At 41.1% G+C, this 22,532-nt stretch overlaps 1 protein-coding gene across 7 annotated transcripts in view; it reads left to right on the forward strand.

The window, feature by feature from the left end:
- The first annotated feature begins 5,987 nt into the window (after nt 1–5,987).
- The window catches only part of EPHA7 (EPH receptor A7), a 162,606-nt gene continuing 146,061 nt past the window's right edge, over nt 5,988–22,532 (forward strand). For all 7 annotated transcript variants that reach the window (XM_069011128.1, XM_069011129.1, XM_069011130.1 and 4 more), the window contains exons 1-3: nt 5,988–6,294; nt 10,308–10,372; nt 14,668–15,337. In XM_069011128.1, coding sequence (XP_068867229.1) covers nt 6,198–6,294; nt 10,308–10,372; nt 14,668–15,337 — 832 coding nt within the window. In that variant the 5' untranslated portion in view covers nt 5,988–6,197. The remainder of the gene's footprint in view (nt 6,295–10,307; nt 10,373–14,667; nt 15,338–22,532) is intronic.

A 22,532-nucleotide genomic window follows, 5' to 3' on the forward strand; every position in this document is an offset into this window, starting at 1 on the left:
CAATGTTGCAATACTGTGATTTATACTTCTGTCTGTATTTACTGATCCAGGCAGGGGTTAGCTTGCCCTTTAGGGTCTACTACAGCAAAGCCTATTTTCTTCATTATAAAGCCATGTGGCTTAATTTTATAGAGGATTTGCATCATCCCTGCATTTGTATCAGAAAATTACTACTCTAGACAAACCAGAATTGACTGTATAAAGACAGTTTGTTAGGTACTTCTATTAACTTTGTCACACTATGGTAAATACTAAAGAAATCACATCCTGAAACTACAGTTGGCAAATTCAAGCCAAAGGAAATGCATTCTGAATAAAGCATTACTTACACATGAAACACACTATCACATGCACTTTCATATTTAAAGGAGGTAAAATATGCAAGGTCTTGTGATTTAGTGTATCTGGCAAGCATCAAGTATCTGAGAACAAAACAAGCTTCCACAAATTAGTACGTGCATTACTTGTCAGAAATCTAGTTTACTTGAAGTGGATAATGAGAGATCAGTTTTGGGGAGAGGTAAAGCCACAGACCAGGACCGAAGTGGCAGTATATCTGCACAGAAGCTTGACACAGTATGAGAATACATGAAAGACGGCAAAGAGGGAAATCTGCAGAGGGTTGTACTCCTGAGAGATGCAATCCTTAAGTTATTCTACTTCAAGGAACACCTTCTCACATACACTTTGGCAGCTTTCCTGTCAGTAGTGATGCTCCACATCACTACACTTCCTGGATCTAGAGGTGAAAGCACTGGAACTCCTGCCATTGCAATCTGTAGTTTCTCTTTCAGAACTAAATAAGGGTTATTGCATCTGTTCTTTTATCCTTTCCCCTCCTACCTCCTAACACAGAAGGGAGATTGAAAGAAAAGATGCTTTCATGCTCTTTCACAGAAGGAAATTGAGAGATTGAGACTGACTCTAAGAGAAAGTAATATATGGAAACAGGAAATCTACTGGGTCTGATTTTTCACCTCAGCTGGGCTGAAAGGAGAATCTAGCACTGTCACAGATGGAAGTGATCGGATGTCACTTGTACTGAATAAGAACAGGAAGATACTAACCTCACTGGAGCATATTGCTAGAGTTTATCTGTTACTTACAACTAATTAACTAAAATACAATTTAGCTGCCCTTATGGTCAGGCTCTTCTGTGCACAATTTTTAGTATGACAAACATCATAGGAAAATTGAAGCTTTAAATCTCACAAAGAATTGAACTCAACAAAGAACTTATATGTGTGGATATTTCTTGTTGCACCCAGACACAAAGACACTCCTTTAATTCCTAGGTGAGAATGGCAAATTATCTCCTTTCAGAATATCTCCAGATGCTATCACAGGATGATGGCACTGGCTTGTCCTGCTCAAGCTTCCCAGAGGAAGGTCCACAGCACAATGTGATATACTAACAGTCTCTGAAGAATGATCAACAAAGAGACATATGTTCTCCAAAGGCTCTTGTTCCTCAAAAAAGCAGTTTCCAAATTCAGGTTTATCAGGGGAAGAAGTCTCACAGGACCCAAATGCAGCATATTTTTGGACCCTGTACACCTCTGCTGTTGTTCCTTGGGAAAGGCAAAGGCATTTTATGTTCACCGTATGTTTAATGCGAATTTGATTTGTACTGTTTTATAGAATGTATTTCATTTCCATTAAATGACAAGATGACACACCATCATACCTCTATTTCTGGACAGTGTTTCTGAAAGTGTATTGAAAATTCATAGATTTGGAAAACATGATCTATGTATCTATTTAGCACAGTACAACTTTAAATCTCTCAAGAGAAAATTTGACAGTGAATTTTTATTACTGTTCTGATATAAGTAAAGACTTTAAAGTGTGAAGCTTTATGGAACTATTTTTGATTTGTGTTAACTAAAATAGTTTTAAAAAACCCAAAACCAAACCAGCATTTTAACTAGAAAAAAAACTTTTTATATGAGCATGCTTTTCAAACAATACAGTCTTGATTCTCTACAATTTCTATATGAACCAATAATATGTATTTAATACATTTCCTTCTTTACTGGAATAGAGCTACTCTGACTTATAAATGCACCAGAACATCTGAAATAGTGTATGGAAAATTCTTCCCTGGTCCAGATTTGGAATGCAAGTGCCATTACATCTGTAAAACTAAATGCAAAGTCTGATATAATGATTTATTATACATATACTACTTATAAGTCAAATGTCACAAAGCCACTGAATTTTATATTAAAAAGGATACAAAAACTGAAAAAAATGCAAAGAAATGTGTACTACACATTTCATAGAAAATCTTGTGCACAGATAAAGAACTGCTTAGGGATTGCTTAGAATAAGATCAAAAATTCAGAGCTTAAAAGATCTTCTTCTATTACTTAAACCTAATTTCTTCTTTGCTACTGTAAAACAGAGTTCAAGGGGGTTTTTGTCAAAACCAGTTTAAGGATCATTCTTCTGTGGACAGAACCAAGATTCAATATCATTTACTGAAACTGTGTCTGAGGCTAACCTTCAATACCTTTTTGAAACTATTGAAATTTCACTTCAACCCTGCACAGAGTAGGAAAGAAAGAATGGGTGAATCCTGCAAAAAGGAAATTTGTGAAAACCGAACTTTGTAACAACTTTCAAATTACACTCATTTCTTTATGTATGCTTGTCTACCCCTAGAATTCATCCTATATTTCTTGTACCACAATTTCATATCGAGTTGTGGGGAAGATAGTCAATTTTAAGGAGGAAGAAATTATTTAAATATTTCTCCAAAGTCCGCTTAGAGCTTTGCAGTTGAGTATTGAGAAGCTCAGCTAATTTGAAGTTAGTACCAGCATAGGGAAGCTTGGTAATGTCAAGAAAATCATTCTAACTACAAGTAAAAATAATAGACAGAATCTGGCCTACAGTCTTGGAGTTAGGATAAAAGGACAAAACAGAATAAAACAATAGAGAGACAATCTTGGATTACATTGTTCTTTTCCCATTAACCATTTCCTTTAATGGTGCCTGAATAGTAACACATTGAATTGAATGAAATTCCCAGATTCTTTTTTTTTTTTTTACCTTTTTTTCTCCTCTTCTCTCAGAGGTTTTCCTCTGAAAGGAAAATCCAAATCTGAGGATTGTAGTCCATTTAGCTTGAATATTTTTGTTCAGTTGTATTATATCACTTTTCTGTTTTCCTTTGCAGAAGGTCTAACACAGCTGGGTGAGATGCAATACAGGATGTGCATCCTATAGAATACAATGAAGTATTAGAAAACACTACAAATAAACAGAGGAAAACAAAAAAGATTTCAAATTCTTCATCAGTTTCACAAAGGTTTAATGTGTGAGAAGCACAAAAAACCACCCCCAACACTAACAGACACTCTAAATGTATATGGAACATTTTGGTGTAACAGTGAATACATTCACGACTGTTTTAACAAAGCAGTCCATATAATATGTCATCTTTAGCTTAATTTACAGTTATCAGGAAGACAGGGCATTTAAAATTAGTTGATCAGGAAGAAGAATATACATTTTTCTTTAATCTCTTATTTAATTTTTTTATCCACTCACTCATGTACACACATATCCTTTGTGTGGTTAATGTATTTTCATAACTTTGAGAATCCTTGCATATGTACAGATCCAATACATATATCATACACACACAATATTAGATTATATAAAACAGTACAGTATAACCTGTATAAATGCAGGTGACAATAAAAATAACTGTCTGGCCTAATCCTGTATGAAGGACAGGAATACATCTCATTACTATTTAAGCCTTTCTCCTGTAAATTTGTCCATTTAGCAAGTTTCTAAATTTTTATAAACATGGTCATTCAAAGCCTCAATGCATTTTTTAGTTGACTCTGTAAGTTAAAAATTGTCTTTTTGGCTTAGTAATGTAGTAAAATGCTAGCACTTCATGCTAGGAAATTGACGAGGACTAACTAGGTTGAAGACTTCCTACATCTTCTTTAATCACTGTTACAATATATGCAACATGAAAACTAATTTCACCCATGAAAATTTGCCAAGAAGTCACAAAATCCCTGCATGTATTTAAAATAGCCTTTCTAAAAGAAGATAAGCCTACTCACTGTTCTGTATAGCTCCCCTTTCTGAGTACACATGCATGAGGATGGGAATGACAGACGACAGAGGATGAGAAGAAAATCAAGAGTCTGTACTATGCCTACACTTATGGTATCCAAAGTATCAACAGAGCATTCTGAATGAAACACAAAAACTGTCATATTCTAAGCCATATTAATTATTCAGCAAGTGAAAGAAATACAGCGTATTTTGGAGCCTCACTCTACACCCCTCTTGGAAGTAACAAGGAGCCCACAGGGAAAGTGCTCAAAGCCCGGAGTATGGTGGCTGTTTATCCATCAATGCTGAGCATTGTATTATTGTTATTACTACCAGCAATAATTCTAATTTTGCCTTATCTACCTAAAGGTTCCATAAACAAACCTCTCATAATTTAAATTCCCATTTATGGCATAACATTTTCTATATCAGGATCTGCATCTGCGCAAGGCTTGTTTCAGATTCTCGCATAATCTTGCCACCGAATTGCAATTACACCCCCCTGTCTTCGTTGCCTTCGCTTGCTTCCGAGACGATAGTCACCTATTCTGTTTACATCGCAGTATCTATCCTCCGAAAGGACACGACGATGCACTTTTAGCGGAGCAGTACAAAACCCGGTCCGTGCCGCTCGGCATCAGCCCCGGGAAGGTTGCGCGGGACAGAGCTGGAAGCAGGGGTGGATCAGGGGGTGCGCAGGGGGCGCGGAGCGGGGCCCGCAGCCGGGGCCGTCGCCTCTCGCCGCGGGGGCTGCGCGGCCCCGGTGCCGGCGCGGCCCGGGAGAGGAGCTCTCCCACCGCGCCCCGCGCACCACGCTCCGCTCCGCGGCCTCACCGGGGAGCCGTAAGTTTTTGTGTCCATCCCGCAGTTGTTTCACCCGTTGAAGGAGCGAGGGGTGTGTTTGGAGAAAGGAAAGCGGAGGGGTGGGGGCATGATGGATCCCCGGGAAAAGCTCTCCCGGTCCGCAGGGTGAGCGCTGACAAGAAAGATTAGGCAAGTTCCTCTCTCCCTCGGGTTTCACTTTTTTTTTTTTTCCCCCCCCTCCCCCTCCTATTTAAATTGTCTCATTGTTAGAGGATTACACGCGCTTCAGGTTACACCCGGAGAGGGCAGGGGGGAAGCAGCCGCTCCTTCCCCATCCCAAGTAATATCTATATCGCCATAAACCTGTTCTTCCTATTTGGGGCAACCCGGAGACGCGGGGCGGAAAACACGAACGCAACAGAGGGAAGGGATCCCAAGTGATGTCAGCCCCAAGGAACTTGATTTTTGTGGCAGGGCTGCCTCGGGGCACCATCCCACAGCTTCTGCCGAAGTTTTTCTTTCGGTGGCAGTAACCCAGGTGCGCGCTCAGCCCGGCCACGGGCGGGCACCGCGCCGGGGCAGCGCCGGGACCCGCCGACGTCGGCTCGGCTTTGGGCTCTGGCCGGACCCTGACCGGGACCCCTCTCTCACGCTACCCCGGCGGCTGCGACCCGGGAAGAGCACACGTAACCCTGGGGAACGGACGGACGGACGTCCACTTGCTGGCAGGACGATCCGGGCGGCCGCCTCCAGGCGCGCGGGACAGCGCCGGGAGCGGCCCGGGCTCGGCTCCCCGCTCGCGGCTCGGCCCCTCCGTCCCGGCGCGGCGCCCCGCGCGCAGCCCGCGGCTCCCCGGCACTGGCGGACACCCGACACTGCCGCGCGCTCATTGGCCAGCGCCGCCGGCCCCGCCCCCCTTGCCGCGGCGACTCAGGGGGCAGCTCGGCCCGCCGGCCGCCGGCCGCCGCTGCTGATTGGTCGGCGCTGGCTGTCGGTCACGTTGAGGGACGGGCCGCCCCGCCGCTGCGGCCCCGCCCCCCCGCCCTCATTGATATTATCGGCGCGCGGCGCGGGCGGCCGGGCTGCAGTCGGGGCTGGCGGGCGGCCGGCCCGGTGCGGGAGCCGGGCAGCGGCGCGGAGGCGGCGGAGAAGGAGGCGAAAGAAAAAGGCAGCCTGGAGGGAGGGAGCGCCGACCCACAGACTAGCACAGCAAATTCTCCACCGTCCTCTAGCACCCACCAAGCGGCGGCAGTGGCAGTGTCTAGAAATAGAGAGCTAGAAATATAAAATCACCCCGCTCCTGCACCATGGCTTTCCAAAGTAGGCTCCCTTCTTGGATTATTTTGTGCTCCGTCTGGCTGTTCCGCTTTGCACACACGGGGGAGGCACAGGCTGCAAAAGAAGGTAAGGCGATGCAGAAAACAAAAGTTTGGGCTTATTTATTGCTTTTGCCCACGAAGTCTATGTGGTTGCTTAGCAGGGGACCTTCCTGCCCGTGCCAGCTGCTTCTCAGCCCCCCTCTCAGGAAAAAAAAAAAAAAAAAAAAAAAAAGACTTTTTAGTTGAGGTGGGAGGGAGGAAAAAACACGGCATTCACTGGGGGTTGTGCGTGTGTATGTGTGAGGGACCGGGACAACTGCCTTTGCTCCCAGGAATGAGGTTTGCGAGGCATTTGCACGTGATGAGTCGGAATGGGGCTGGGAGAGCCCCCGGCCCGGGGATCCGTGCAGGGGTGCGTCGCTCTCCCGTGCCAGCCCTGATCCTCCCTAGGAGGTGCAGGGAGGGCGGGTTACCTCGCTGCTCCCTTGGGCAGGGGCTGACTTTTAGGGCTCGGGACGTTTGGTGGGAGGCAAGGCACGGCGCGGCGCTGGCTCCCCGCCGCTCCCCACCGGGGGCCTGCAGCGCTCCGGCCCAGCGGGGCCGGGCACAGACCGCGGGAAGGAGCATCGGGGTACAGTTTTACACGTCCCGGCCATGTCCGCTGGACATGTATTTAGAGGGGACATATGGCCTGGCGTCGTGTGCCTGCAACGTGTGCTCTCCCCCGGCATCGCTGGAGAGAGGTTTAGGGATGGGTGTTTTACACCATCTGCGTATCACAACGGGGCTTCCCGGTTCCCATCAGTCCAACACTGGTATCTGTGTAAGGCGAACCCCGCACATTTGTTTCCGCCGCTCACGGAGACAAACCAGGCAGTTTTGTATCAGAGACTGATGGAGGTGTTTAAAATCAATTCACAAAGCCCATCTGGGAATCTCTTTTTTCACGCTGAGAAAATCTGAAATGATTTAAAGGAGCGCCCTGCTCGCGCTTGACAGCCGAAGGCGAAGGTCCGTCTCCATCTTCGCGGGGGGGGCGGAGGGGGGACGACACACACGACATGACAGGCAAGGGGGAGTCAGGGCATTTTCGGTACCTCTGCATATGTATATGTTTGGGGTTCCCCCCCGCCCCCCCCCCCCCCCCCCGCCTCAGCTGGATGCGTCAGTATTTTTTATCAAACCCCTGGCATGCAATAAAATATCATTTGGAGCTTAAAGAGATACCTCAATTAAAATGTCCTCTGCCATTAAAAGACGAAGTCGATGGCGAGGTTAGAGAGGGAAAGAGGAGGGAGCCTTTCCGTAGCAGCATTTCGAAAGTTTATTTGGAGGGGCTGTAAAGCAGACACCCTCACACGGGGAGCACTAGCGCGTAGCCGTGGGGTGCGGAGCGGGGAAGAGCCGGGCAGACGGACGGGGAGGGTGCGGACTGCCTGCCCCGCTCTGCCCTACGGATTGCTCCGTGATCGGGTCTATGCCGGTGCTTTCCAGCAGTAGCCTGTCCCGGTTTTTTCTGTATTATACGTGTGTGGGTGGTTATATATATGCATCTATACCTAGGAGTGTTCATGTATAATATCTGTATATTCGGGGAAAATCACCCAGCCAAAGGAGGGTCAGGAGGGGGCGAGCGGCAGACAGGGATTGATACCGGCTACCTGCTGCAAGCGCAGAAAACTCCGCGGAACAAAGAGAGAGTTAAAAAGAAAAAAAAAAAAAAAAAAAAAGGAAGTAACTTTGCAGGTTCACCGCGGGCCCCGCCGAAGGGCCGGTGGCGGCATCAGCCCCGCTTGGTTTCCTACCCCTCCCCGCTAGGTACGGAAGGCGGATGGGAGGTGTAAGAGGCTGAAAAGTTTTCCGAGTTTCCCTTCTGTAGCTCAGTAGAAACCGCGGTGAGATGCTGGAGAGGAACGGGGCAGGGTCCGCCTGTCTCTCTAAGCGAGGGAGTGACCGCGTTACCTGCGGAGCCCTCTGCCAGCGGCCGGGACCCTCGTGGCAAGCGCAGACACGGGGAGAGGGCTGTCCCTTCGCTCCGTGGCTGCGAGAGCTCGGGGCTCCGTTCTGGGGTCGCTGCCCCGGGCGCTTCCTCCCAAAACCGCGGCTGTCGGGGGTGTGGCGGGGGCAGCCAAGCCCCGCTCTTCGGCAGCCAAGCCCCGCTCTTCGGCAGTGCAAGCCCCGCTCTTCGGCAGCCTGCGCGCAGCTCCGCGCAGCGCCCGGAGCGCGACTGCGGCTCCCCGCGGAGGCGAGAGGCCGCTGCTCCCCGCCTGCGCGGAGCCCCGCGGAGCCCATTCTCCGCGGCCGCGCCCCCGCGTTTCTCCCGCCGCCTCTCTGCCTCCTTTCGCTTTCCGCCGCGCCGCGGAGCAGCTCCCCCGCGGAGGGACCGCGCTGGGGTCCCAGTGCTCTCCGAGTGCAGGAGGCTGCGGATCCCCCGCGGCTACCGGCGGAGTGCGCGGGGCGCGGCGCTGTTCCGCCGCATCTCTTCCCCGCGTTGCTGAACGAGCCGTGACGGCCACGGGGCTCCCCGGGCTGGGAGCAGGGCAGCAGCCGCTGGCTTGGAGAGCTCTTCCCCGGTAACTTTGGATGCCAGAAGGAACGCCAGGATTTCTTTGCCAGGGGTGTTTGCAGAGCAGGGGTTTGTGTGTTGGGGTTTTTTTTTTGTTGTTGTTTCTTTGTGGGTTTTCTTTTTGTTTGTTTTGTTTGCTTGTTGTCTTTTCTTTCTCTGATGTGCTCACCCGTTGCTACGTGATGGAGAATTACTGCCAAATAAAAAGTATAATGAATTGCAGCCATAGTGTGTTGTGCTGGTGCTGAAATGGTTAAATTTTTGGTGGTACCTTTTTTTCATACCATTATAAGTGTTCTTTTTTAACAAGCCACATACACCACCTGCTTTTCTAAAGAAAGTGTTACAAAGTAAAGCCCCTTGAATCCAACCTTAATGACATAAGCAGGTAATCTTTCTAGAGGGAGACTATCAAACTTCCTTAATGAGTAGTTCCACTTCATTACTGAAATACAGGCCTGGAAGCTACCGTTTTGTGTTCAGCTAACATTCCATGTATTACTGTATTAAATAACTTTTTTAGGCATCTTATCTTTTTAGTAATTCACTGAAATTTTGTGTTAAATTCTGCTTGGAGAAAGAACCAAAGCCAGAATTAAAATTGTTTCGATAGACCTGACAAAAGTTGCTTCAAGTTACACCCTTAAGTCAAACATCTAAATATCTTAGTGCATAAATGCTATGTGTAAAGCTATAAATAGCTTTATAGCTAAAGATATACGGAATAGGTTAAAATTAGGAATTCTGCTAAAGAGTTGGTTTATTAGGCTGTGATTAACCACTTTTGGAGGTAGGGTTACATTTAGCTGAAAATAATTGTGGTGCTGCTAGAACTGATAGATTTCTGTATATAAATGTCACCATGACATGAAGATTTTAGGAAGCTATTACCATAAAGTGAATTAGTCTGATTTTGTGTATGCGAGGTGTGAGGTAATTGCAGAGTGGTTTTTTTTTTCTGTATTCGTGGTTGTCATTTATTTGCAGAATTATTGCATTATCACCAAAGGGAAGTATTTTTCACTTTGACACCCAAAAAAGACCATTGCTTTTTCAGTGCGACTCTCGGCAAGGTATAGACCAGTCCCGTCTAAATCGGTTTGGAAATGTGTTGAAATGTTTGTGTGTCTGTGTGCTTTAAGCTGATTGTAATAACCAGCATATGGAAAATGTCCTTATGAAAAAGGAGAGGGAGGGAGCATGCATCTTAATGACTGATTAGTAGCACTTCAGAGCACTAAAAAATCCCTCACTTTTTTTTAAGCAATGAAATTATAAAGATTTATGTATATTTGCTTGTATGTGAATGGTACATAATTTAATTGTCTATTTACAAATAAATGCCTAGTTGTGATTGCAGATAATTTTTTTGATAATATGAAGAAATATTAATCTGTACAAAAATTATATTCATTCCATCACTTTTTAAAATTCTTAATTTGTTCCTTAGTTTTATATTGCCCCCCTTGTTATAATTTAACAAGCTGTGGAATTTCATTTCTTTCTTCTTCTTTTTTTTTTTTTTTTTTTAGTAATATTGCTGGACTCTAAAGCACAACAGACAGAGTTGGAATGGATTTCCTCTCCTCCCAATGGGGTAAGTACTACAGGCAAAACTTAAGTTCCTAAGGATGAGTAGTTATTTTACTGAAGCAGTTGAAAGACCTGCTTTAAACTAGCTCCCCCTCATATTTCTCTCAGTAATCATACCAAGTGTTTATGGCTTCTTCATTCTTAGAATTAAACCTCAGGTTACAGTGTACAAATGTACAAGCTAATTAAAAGCAAGTGGCTCTTTGGAAACTTTTGGTACCTTTATGTTTTGTAGTGTATTTCTTTGTGCTGTACAAAGGATTACACTGTATATTTGTAACACAGTATTTTAAATCACTTCTTTTTTCTTCCTTTAGAAACAACAGATCTGCTTCTGTGTGGAAACTTTCTAAAAATATGTTTTTAATTTTCTATAGAATGGGTGATCATAAATATGTTTACGATGTTTTCTTTGTAATTGAATAGCACAGATTGAAGTGCTCTAAAATAAAAACATTTATATTGCAGATGTGTTTGAAATGACATTCCAAACTTGAAACATCCCTAAGTCTCGAGGACCTCAGTATCTGGAACTAGGCACGAATTATGTGGTTAAGGCCACCTCCAGCTTGCATACAAATGAATCTCATGGCACTCTACAAAATGTACCATTGTAAAATACATCATTATAAAAAATGAGATGTTTAGAAACATCAGTGTTAGTGTCTTATTTATTGTATCTGTAAAGTTGATAAGTGCTGCTTTCAGTCTGAATTAAAAGTGTTGAAAAACCTCTTCTTCCTCAAGCCTTGAGGAAGAACATTTTCAGAAAGATATAATGGATATACTGTCTTACCTTAACTCAGTCCTACATGAAGTCAGTCTGACAAATAATAAATTATAGGGGACAGTTCTTGCTCATGGAGACAGTCTTGCTGAATCTTTTGTGACGCCTTGCACGAACAAGAACTTGGGGGATCAGTCCCTTAATCTTCAGTGCATTAAGAAATCTGGAGCCAGAAGAGCGTGAAGTGTGAGTAGGGATATAAAAGTGTAACAAATCCTTTAAATAAGAAGAATGAAAATGTGAAAGTGTCTTTCTTTAAAAGCAAGGTTGTAGTATCAATGCAAGCATAAACTGGAAACTAATCTGAGGACTTCAGAGAGAATGTAATGCAGGCTCAATGTGTATGATGGCTAATAACCTCAGCATTAGCATTTTGCGCTGATTGAAGCCTTTACCAGAGGTGTTTGAAAGATTAGCTTGGTGGCACTTATATTGAGCTAACCTGTAGATAATGAAAGACATGTCAACACATGTTACACATGTCAGTGTACTGAAAGATGAAAGTAGAGTCAAATTCAACGAACAGTAAAAGGCAAGTTCAGGGGTAGAAGCTGATTTCAATCAGGAAAAGTGAATCAAAACTAATGGCTAGATATGTATGTGTGAATATGTTCAGAAAAAGTTGCCTGTAAATTAACATAAAAGTACCATTTTAATAATGTAATTTTGAAAATAAATGTTTTTCTAGTTTTAATTACTGAATTATTTACTATGCAACAAAGTCTTCGTGGGAATAGACAGAAAATATTGAGGGAAACTAATGCATCATCACAGCACAGAATATATCAGTCAGACACTCGTTAAATGCCTCATTCAACTGCAAATGCTACATTTAACACTGTTAAGATAACTAAGAAGTTAAAATACCATAAATTGAAACCAATAGAAGAGGGCATATTCAAATAGAATTGCATATATATCGGCATATTTTGCAGTAGGACAAAGAAAAGTGGAGTTTTCTTTCTGTGAAATTGGTCACTCTAAGAAGACTTCAGTGAATGGTGACCTCAGCTGCCATAGGTGAAAACATCTTGAAGTACTGATATTTTTTTTCCCTTTCAGAGTGTTCTGATTACATAATTGCATCATGAATCATATTTCCTTATTTTTTTGGCTTTGGGATAATATGAAAAAATAGTTCCAGTGCTTAATGCTAGGGATCACAAAAAGTAGTGCTTCTTGTGTGAATTTAATTTTTTTGTATTATTTTCCTTGACTGTAACATAAGAATGTCTTTGATGCTAGCTAGTCTCATGTAGTGGGATTTTGACTCTGAGAAAACTCATTTGTATTGTATCATGAAGTCTAGGTTGATTTTGTAAAATTTATTTTGTGTGTTGCTTTATTTTTTTGTTTGTTGTTTTTTTTGGGGGGGGGAGGGTGATTTTTTTTGGTGGAGCAGTCCACATCAAAACTCAAGGAGACTGATTCTGTTGTGTGGTGCATGAGAGTTACTTCCATGTCAAAGATACAGTGCATTGTCTTACTGAATATCTTATTGCAGAATCTGGCTTGGTGTCTTAAGGGAAGAATGCTTACACAAAATAAAAAAATAAAACAAAAAAAACCCCCAACCATCTCAAAGACATGCAAAGACTGCAAAGGACATAGCACTTCCTGATATGAAATGGAGAAGATGAAAATCACCACAATTTTAGGTTTTGTGCCTTTTTTGTCATCTTGATGGGATTTTTTTTTTTAATGGGGAGATTTTTTTTTTATTATTGTGGTATAGCCAAACCCCTCTCGGTCCAGGGCCCCTTTTTTTCTTTTTTTTTCTTTTTCTTGTTTGTTCTAGCTCTTATAGAGGTGAACAAAAATGACTCATTCAGCTCTAATAAATCTGTTATGAAGATAGACTTTTTTTTGTTCAGAGGTTAATACAGTTCTATATGCAATCACTTCAGTTAACTCCATGAGCATTTAATAATCTATTTCAATCACTTTATACCATGTGCATGTATAATGCCATATATGTATCTCATCTATATTAACTGTAGGTCCTTGAAATGTGCTTTGATATTTACAACTTCTGTGCATTTCAGCATCTGCAGCTGTGCTATATTTTGTGGCGATAACTTCCAGCACCAATTCAGCCACATTTGTTTTTTCCTGAAACAGACAACAACATTAAAATGGTCTCATTTGCTGTCAAATAGGCTTACAGTGTAATGTACACTGTGTGGCTCCTGATCTGGGAAACTACTGCCTTCCATGTTTGGTTGCTGGTGTGAGGAATGTTGGTGGGTGCTCAATCCTGCAGAGGTGCTGACTATAAGAGTCCCACGTAGCATTTAAGCATGTGCTTACCATTAAGCTCATAAGTACAGTCACTGATCTTAAGCATGAGCTTAAGTGCATTATTGACACAGGGCCAGAGGGCTAAGTGCCATCCAGGGAAGTCATGGTTGCCTGTATCCTGGGATGACAATAGCTCGGACCCCTCCTCAAATTTATTACAGCTGCAGTTTCTTCAGGCACTGAAATACTACAAGAAATGTGAAAAAAGGTGAGAGACAAGGATTGCTTTGGTTACACCTGGGCAGATCTGCCTGGTTGATTCCAGTGGAAAGTTTGCCATTGCTGGAGATGCAAATTCCCACGCTACCAAAGGCTGTTAAAGACTGGGATTGTTAAAGGCTTACCAGCTCATTACACAGTTGGTAACCTAAAGAGGGAACATCCACAAAACTCAGGCTTTGAACCAGTGAACTTTCAGTCATATGGGTTGTTTTTAATTCTGCGTGTAGTCTCATGGTTCATTTGAGCTCCCAGCTAAATGAAGTTTGCCCCTTCTAACATGGGTGCAGCCATTGGATAAAAGGTGAGGTGAGGAGGAGCTGCCGCTTACCTTTCAGTTTGTAGATAAAACAGAAGGTGGACTGAACAAAATGGAGACAACCAAAATGTTTTCTTGCTTTCAGATTTTTAATTCTGTCCATTTTCTCTTGCTCTCTCTTTATGCCACTTTGATCACATAGAGGTGGGAATCATCTGACTCATGAGTTCCAGGACCTTGATTCCATGCTTTCTGTACAACTGCAAATTTCATCAGAAGTTTTACATGCACAAGTTTTATGTACTCTAATGCTAAGCAATTTCAGTTTCTAAGACTTCACTGATGTTAGGTTTCTTTGGAAGAGAAACTGCCTCCCTCCTTTTGGTCTTTGCTTACTCAAAACCATTGTGAACTTAAAGAAATGTGTGTGAGCTTAGGGTGAAATCAGAACCTGGTATGCTAAGCAGCCTTTTCTGAAGCTGCCCCTTTGCAAATGTGCCCATGATATGACCATGATTTTTGAAGTTGTATGTGGGAAAGACATGAAGGGAGAGAGAGCCTACTCCTGCATTAATATATATTTTCTTCATTTAGGTGCTTAAAAGTATTTTTAACAATAACTTACTGTTAAAAAGAAGGGAGACATGAGTTGTGTGAAGCTTTTTAAAATGCACAGTAGTTACATCTGGTGACATACTTCTTGTTTATTACTAACTGTTTGTTATTATTTTAGTGGGAAGAAATTAGTGGACTGGATGAAAACTACACTCCTATACGAACATACCAGGTATGCCAGGTGATGGAATCAAACCAAAACAACTGGCTTCGGACTAACTGGATTGCAAAAAGCAATGCACAAAGGATTTTTGTAGAACTGAAATTCACTCTGAGGGATTGTAACAGTCTTCCTGGAGTTCTGGGGACTTGTAAAGAAACTTTTAACTTGTATTATTATGAAACAGACTACGACACTGGCAGGAATATCCGAGAAAACCAATATGTAAAAATAGACACTATTGCAGCAGATGAAAGTTTTACCCAGGGTGATCTTGGGGAGAGAAAAATGAAACTTAACACAGAGGTGAGAGAAATTGGACCTTTGTCCAAAAAAGGATTCTATCTTGCATTTCAGGACGTAGGGGCCTGCATTGCTTTGGTCTCTGTCAAAGTCTACTACAAGAAGTGCTGGTCCATCATTGAGAACTTAGCTATTTTTCCTGACACAGTGACTGGCTCAGAGTTTTCCTCTTTAGTTGAAGTGCGAGGAACTTGTGTCAGCAGTGCGGAGGAGGAGGCGGAGAACTCGCCGAAGATGCACTGTAGTGCGGAGGGAGAATGGTTAGTGCCTATTGGAAAATGTATCTGCAAAGCAGGATACCAGCAGAAAGGAGACACGTGTGAACGTAAGTAAACACACAACTTGCTGTAAATTACAGGTCATGTTCTACCAGATTTTCTTTTTTTTTTTTTTTTTTTTATTTGCCTTTTTTTTTTTCAAGAGAAATGCATCATCAGTCTGCTTTTAAAGTTTTCAGATCCTCAATCTATAAAGTTTACACTGGTTAATCTAAATCCATTCTGTCTGATTATGAAAATCAGTGGTTGCATAATGCACTTTTAAATTTAAAGAAAAAAAGTTGAAGTTGTGAGAAGTAAAAAGATAGGTTCAGGACTAACATTATGAACTGGTTAAGGTGTTGTTTCTTGTACCTCTTGGTAAGGCTGAGTAAGTCCTACCTATCACAGAATATTGTATCAATAATGACAGGTATGCTTAGGTGAACAGTTTGTTCTTCCACATGATCTCTGACAGAATTATAAGAAAATTAAAATGGATGTAGTAAACAGAATGGGGTGTGGTTAGTAATGAGAAAAATACACACAAAATCAAAACCAATCCAGAGACTTGTGTCAAGTGTGTGAAAATTCTAACACAAGATAGGTATTTCAAACAGAATATCTGATTTTAAGAATAAAGTGTGGTTTCCTTCTATAATTTTTTTGCACAAAACTAACTAAACTTTTGGCTTGCAGTGGGGTCATTGTGATTGTTTTAAAATACTGGCAGATCAGAGACTATTGAGTTGTACTTCCTGATTCAGACTAATTCAGTTAACCATGTTCTTAGAATTATACTTACCCTTAGCATTGCTGTCACTGGGGCTACAGGCATAAGACATTTCTGCTTAGCATGAGAAAGAATATTTTATTGTCTTTGCTTCCAGTAAAAATAAGAGAACCTGTAGTTTGTTTTAAAACAGCTATTTTCATGCACATTTAATACAAGGTCTATTATTTTTATCACAAGATAACAAAAGGAGTTATCTATCACCATATGTTTATTGCAAGATAGGCAGACATTTGTTGGTGAGAAATATTGTAAGTGAAAAACAGGAAAAAAATACCCTACAAATCTATGAAGAGGAGAAACATGCAATCTCAAAAACAAAGCTGGCAGCACTCACTGAGTCTGAGGTGCCTGTGTGAGTACTTCAAAATCTGTAGAGGATTAGGGACACCCTAAAACAAAGTAAATTAGTCTCTTTATTAATTGCTTGTCCTCATGAAAAAAAATAGTTCTGCTTTTGATGAGTTTTTACGAGGAAATTCAGTAGAAGAAATGAGTGGAGTTGATCTGAGGCCTTTGCAGCTCCACACAAATCTTTCATTGTGTTTGTTGGGAAGGGATGAAGTCTTATACACTGCAGAGGGTGATCTCATTAGGAGTGATTGTAATGTGAAAAACTGCCCCGACAAAACCGTTCAGTAGATTGTATTAGAGGTCTGTTAAAAATATTAAGTGCTGCATCCCACAGAAGTCTGTGTTGAGGTTTTAGAATTTTTTTTTCTGAGTGACTGATTTTTTTTCCTTTTTTAAGTTAACTTGCTCTTGATTACAGACCTAGTTATCATTGATGTAATTAATATTCTAATTTTATTTGACTTTCAATAAAGGAGAGAAAATATCCAAAAAAATCCCCAGTGTATGTTAGGAAGGGGGTGGGGGACATGAGCTGAGTGAGCATGGCGGGGATGGATAGAAAAGAAAGTGATGTTTGGTAACTGGAATTCAAGTAACCTGTTTATTAAACAGGCTTCTTAATTTCTAACCACGCTGATGTTGACAAAAGAATTAAATGATAACTTGTACTTGAGCCTGGTGGCGTGCTCATTTGCAAGAACACTTCCCATTTCTGGCTTGCTTCCAAAGCAATCGCTAGGAGAACACGCTACTCTGGAAGCAGTCCAGAGGATCATTTATGGTATTTTTCCTCTTTTCTTTCAGTGATCCTGTTAAGAGTTTCAAAACAAACTCTGGCCCCATATTGAGGCAAGCTAATGTGTTTGAGAGGGAAAAGGTGGTAGGCAGGCACTCGTCGAGTGCGTGCTGAGTTGGCAGCTCCGAGTCAGAATGATCTGGGTGACTGTGGCACATGCTTGTAATTGCTGTCTGTGTGTCCTGTCTGGGCTCGAGGATGTTATTAAGTATGATCAATTATGTAGTGACCGATAATAAGCTGGCACACTGGTACTGCGTCTGTTTTTTGTGACAGATATTGAGAGAAACTTATCTGAACATTGACACTAATGCAACTGGCTATCTGTTACTGTCAAGCTGTGTAACAGATCAAGCAGAAGCAAGTTGGTGTGTGCTTCTTAACCCAGAGCTTTTATAGCCTTGTCTGAGGGCTCACTTCTGCAGATACTTTGTACCTGGCATGCTGCGTGACTTCTTTGGGACGACTCAGGGCAGAAAGCATTGTGCTCTGTCAGGATGGGCAGAAGTCTGTGATTCTTCTCTCGCACTTGCTAAAGCTCTGCTGAATTAACTTAACACAATAGCATGGTCTTTTAAAGATACAGAATAATACCTTATCTAGCTGTGTTGTAGCAAAGGTAGGAGTAGATGGCCACATTGTAGTTCCAAATAGCTCTTCAGCCTGTAAGTCAGCAGGGATTTTCATTTGTGTTAGGCTAGCTTGATTGGCTGTCTGTGATTGAATAATGTGTTCCTTTTGCATACAGCTCCTCTCCTGTTTGTGAAATTTACTGAGTTCAGATACTAAAACAATTGAATTTTGATTTATACACAAGTCTGTACTGGAGATGTTTATTTTTTTTTTTTTTTTTTTTAATGAATGTAAGTAACTTGTAGTGCTGGGAAAGATAAGGAAGAAAACAGTCGTGAGTGGTGAAACACATAACCTGGAAAATGAGGTCCCATGTGTTCCCTCTTCATTGCTTGATCTTTCAAACTGAGTTAATCTTCTTTTTTTTCCGTTTTGGATGTACACTGATTACTTCTCACTATACGAGTACCAAAGAATCCTTGTGACCTCTGTGGTCTAACATGTACATAAGAGAGCCAAATTTTAGAGAGTTCACAAATGCAATTTAAAGCAAGATCTTAAAAGCTGTGTGAAACAAACATGAGAAAACTAGGTGAGCCTCTGAACTTTCAGTTGCAGATTGTTTTGCTTATGTACAAGGAGACTATTTCTTCAATGTTGATCTTAGGTCTGCTGGTGTGTAGCCCTAGGTTTAGGTGTGGAAGTCCTATATTTTAAATGATTATCTTGAAGGGAACCTAGCAGCGGTACCAGAAAGGTACTTAGACATATTCAGTTCTTTTAACACCATGTATTGCATCTGTTCTGGAAAAAAAACCAGCAGCCAATGGTCTGAAAAAACTACATCCAACCAGCCAAAAAAAAAGCCAGCCACAAAAAGCCCATGGACTTCTCAGCAAATGTAGTGGACTCCCAATAGGTCTAACTTTGACTTTTTCTCACAGTGGAGTTCAGTTGATATGTTATGCATGTAAAGGAGTACAGTGCAATCAGTGATTGATATTTGAAGGTGAAAATAATTCTATGAGAGCTTTTAGTATAATGTATTTTCCATCTGTTTCATGTTAGTTGGGGGTGGAGAGGGAGAGAATTAAATTTATTCAATCAGAGCAGTAGAATGATATTTCAGAAGGTAGGAATCTTCTCTTAATATTACTGAACTGAGAAATTACATAGATGACTGGGCACCAAGTCCAAAAATTCAAATTCCTAGGGAAAGCCAAATGGGCGCATTTTACTGTTAAATGTATTATAATGCTGTATGCATTAACAGTTGTTTTATTGGCCTCGAAATGCGGAGGGGATTATAGCTATTTGCACATTTTGTCTTGGTGAGGTAAAAAGGGAGCTACAGGCTTTTCTTTCCAGACTTTGTCAAGTGCTATACACTGTGCCAAAGAGCAAGCTGCATCTGTTCCTTCTCTTTTTTTTTTTTTTTTTTTCTTCTTGGGACAAACTTTTTATGTCTTCACTTTGTAAGATATTACTTGATAACAGATCCAGAAACTGAATTTGCCTTATGTGCAGCATATTTGTGGTAAAGTAAGTGTGGTTGTCGATTTTTTGTTTGTTTGCTTGTTTGTTTTCTTTCTTGTGTGTTTTGTTTTTTTAATGTTACTCCATTTAGGAGCTGATGTGCCATGAATTTATTGGTAGAGGTCAATGAATTAAGACTGGAATGTGAATAAGTTGTCACTAAAACAAATATTACCATGCTTCTAAAAAGTTCAAGTTGCACATATTGTGAATTGAGTGTAGAGTTCAGCTCAGGGAGCTTGTCACAGAAGCTGTGGGTGACCTGCAACTTGAGTAACCTATGCTGACATTCCTGCATTATTAACTTGAAAATTTTTTGCTTTGTGGAGATGGGGAAAATTTCAAGTTTCAATGGCATTTATATCATCAAGACTCTGAATGTTTCGTTTTTTGAAGAAGAGTTACCTTTCTTCCATTTGCCTCCAAAATTACTCTAGGGAAGAGAATGTAATTAGTTTCAGCTAATTGAACCTGAGCAGAGAATGAGGGTATCTCTGTGTCACTGAGTCTTGTCATTTTCTCAGAAGCCGGTAGAAGTTCAACAGCAGAGCATCTATTTCCTTCCCTTTTTATTCCCTAACATATTAAATAACTTTTCTGTTCCTTTTTAAATAAAGGTCAGTGGGATCTGATATCAGACACCACATGCAGCTGAATATAAACTATTTGATTAAAAAGTAGCATTAAAAGGTAGGTATCTTTGCCAAGGATCCTAGCAGCATTCTGGAAAATAAAAAAAAAACCTTTAAGGTGAAAGTAAGACCTTCTAGCTAGATGGTCAAGAAGTACTGAAGGTATTTCTACCGTGAAATGCAGAGCTTTGATTTCTGCTTCAAGCCCCCTTTGGAATTTGTAGAAAGGTGAATGTTTTGGCCATTATTCACCTTGTGGTCTTCTGACTTTTCCCTCTTGTTAGAGAAGTGTGGTAGAAAGATATATTTTCTTGCTATATCTTTCTTTCAGACCAGTCTAGTGTTCATAGAGAGGATGATTTTCACAAATTTATTAGTCTCTCTAAGTAGTTTGGATTTCTTTGACCTATTTTGTTCATGTTCTTTGGCTTTTTGGATGTGAAAGCGCAGAGAATAGAAAGGGAAAGGAGCTGCATTAAACATGACCTCTTTGAAAAGTTGTTTCCAAATGAAGCAACATAAAATGGCTAGTGTTCTCAGTGGTCAGGATTTTCCTGGAAAAAATGGTGCCTTCATGCTTCATAAAACCTGTTTCAGGTCTCTTCTGCATTGTGTTTTGGCCCTAAGATACAATTGATTTTTGGTAGTGTTGCTTTGCCAGAAGTATCTGAATTAGTTTGCTAAGTACGATTATAGGCTGTCATAGTTTTGGTGATACAGCATCCTCTCCCAAATGTGAAATGAAGATATAAGAGAAGTAGGGTGATGAGAAGTTGAACTGATAAGTAATGAAGGCAGTCAAAACCATCTAGTTTTCATTGATAATGCTATCAGAGTGATCTCTAAGATGAATTAATTGTAGAGTTAAACTGACAGATTGAGTTTTCAATAAACTAGTTGTTTTGCTCCAGAAGGGCTGAAAGAGGTAAAATAGCATGCACAAATGGGCTATCAGGAGCCCAGATCCTAGAAGTGGAGTTGTTGGATAATGTGGTTGAATGTCGAGCTCTTTCCCTTTCCAGCCTTTCTTCTCCACTGCCCTCTGGCCTGTCCCTCTTCCCAGCTTCTGCTGTCTCCAGGAATTAATTTTAGTTTTGCATTTTGCTTGAGGTTTGGTGAATACCAATTTCTTAAACTAAATTTGCTGCATGGTTGTTGTTTGGGTTTTTTTGGTCAGATCCACTGCTGTGCACAGATTTTGAAATGAAAACAAATGAAAACAAAGGCAGCAATGAAATCTAAGAGAATTTTAGTAATATCTCCTTCAGTTACAGGGGAAGCACTAAAACTGTCTGTTTTACGGGTCTGGGATGCCTCTACTGAATTCGCTATGGTTGCTCAACAGCTGGGCCATTAACTCCTTAGCCATAAAGTCGATCTGCTGTTTGTTCTAAATGAAGCTTTAGTTGGTATTTAGAATGGAATCTCATCTTGTCAAGTCTGTTGCCCAAAACCATACGTTTTGCTTCTGAAACAAAACTTTCCTGCCCAGAAATCTTTTGTGAAGGGTGCAATAGGCATCTTATGGCTTTGCGATTGTTTTCTAAGTTTGCTGTGTTTCTAAGTATAAAAAAGTTTTCCTACATGAAAAAGAAGCTGCTTGCTTGGAAATTCTGAGAGGTTTTTTTGGTTTGTTTGTTTTGGTGTGGGTTTTTTGTTTTTGTCCAGGGTTTCTGTTAACCTCTCAGAATTATGCCACTAAAAATAAATTTAATTATTGTTTCATTTCTGAGTACAAATGGGAGAAGTGACATATAATCCTCCTGAGGAGGATCATAAGTGTACATGCCTTCCATTAAATATGGCTGTTAGCTTTTTAAGAAAAAGCAAAACGAAACCCATCCAGAAAACAAAGTTTCAGGAATTGGAAAAAAAGAGAGTTAGTAGGTTACAGAGAAACTGTAACTGTAACTGATCATTTAGTGGAAGACCCAATCATAGAAAAGAGAAGAACATGTTAAAGTACCTAATCTACTTTATGTATCTGTAAAATATCTATTATTTCTATAGTGAAATGCTGTTGAAAGTTGTTCAAGAAATCTGCAGTTCAAAGTATATATTATTCTCTGAAAATAAGGACCCTTAAGTAAAGGACTGAATTTGAGGTTTTTATTTAAGAAGTGAGACAACCATATGGAGAGAGCTATGTCTGGTACTGAAGCTGAAAAAAAAAAATGGAAATTATGTGGGCAAAATGTTTGGTTAACTAGATTAGCTTTTGAATTTTGATGCATCCCAAACTTCCTCTGTTATTGTGAAAATATTGGCTCCCCAACAACAGTTCCTATATACTAAGCAGTATTAAATCCTTAAGAATATCTCTCTGTTTTCACTTGGGAAACTGTGGAGATAGTTTTAGTGTAGGTTTTCAGTTAATATCCTGCTTATTATTACTTGAACTATAGAGTAAAAATTAATTCTTGCTTCTTGATTTCTTAGCATTAAATGCTGGAATGCTGGCTTGCCTTATACTGTGCAGGCTCTGTCTGCAATGCTAATTTAGTTCTTAAAAACAATAGCCATACACAATTTATTGTGGATTAACACTTTTTAGATTAAAAAGAAATAAAACACGTTGA

Source organism: Aphelocoma coerulescens, chromosome 3 (genome assembly GCF_041296385.1).
Source record: "Aphelocoma coerulescens isolate FSJ_1873_10779 chromosome 3, UR_Acoe_1.0, whole genome shotgun sequence".
Lineage (NCBI taxonomy): Eukaryota > Metazoa > Chordata > Aves > Passeriformes > Corvidae > Aphelocoma > Aphelocoma coerulescens.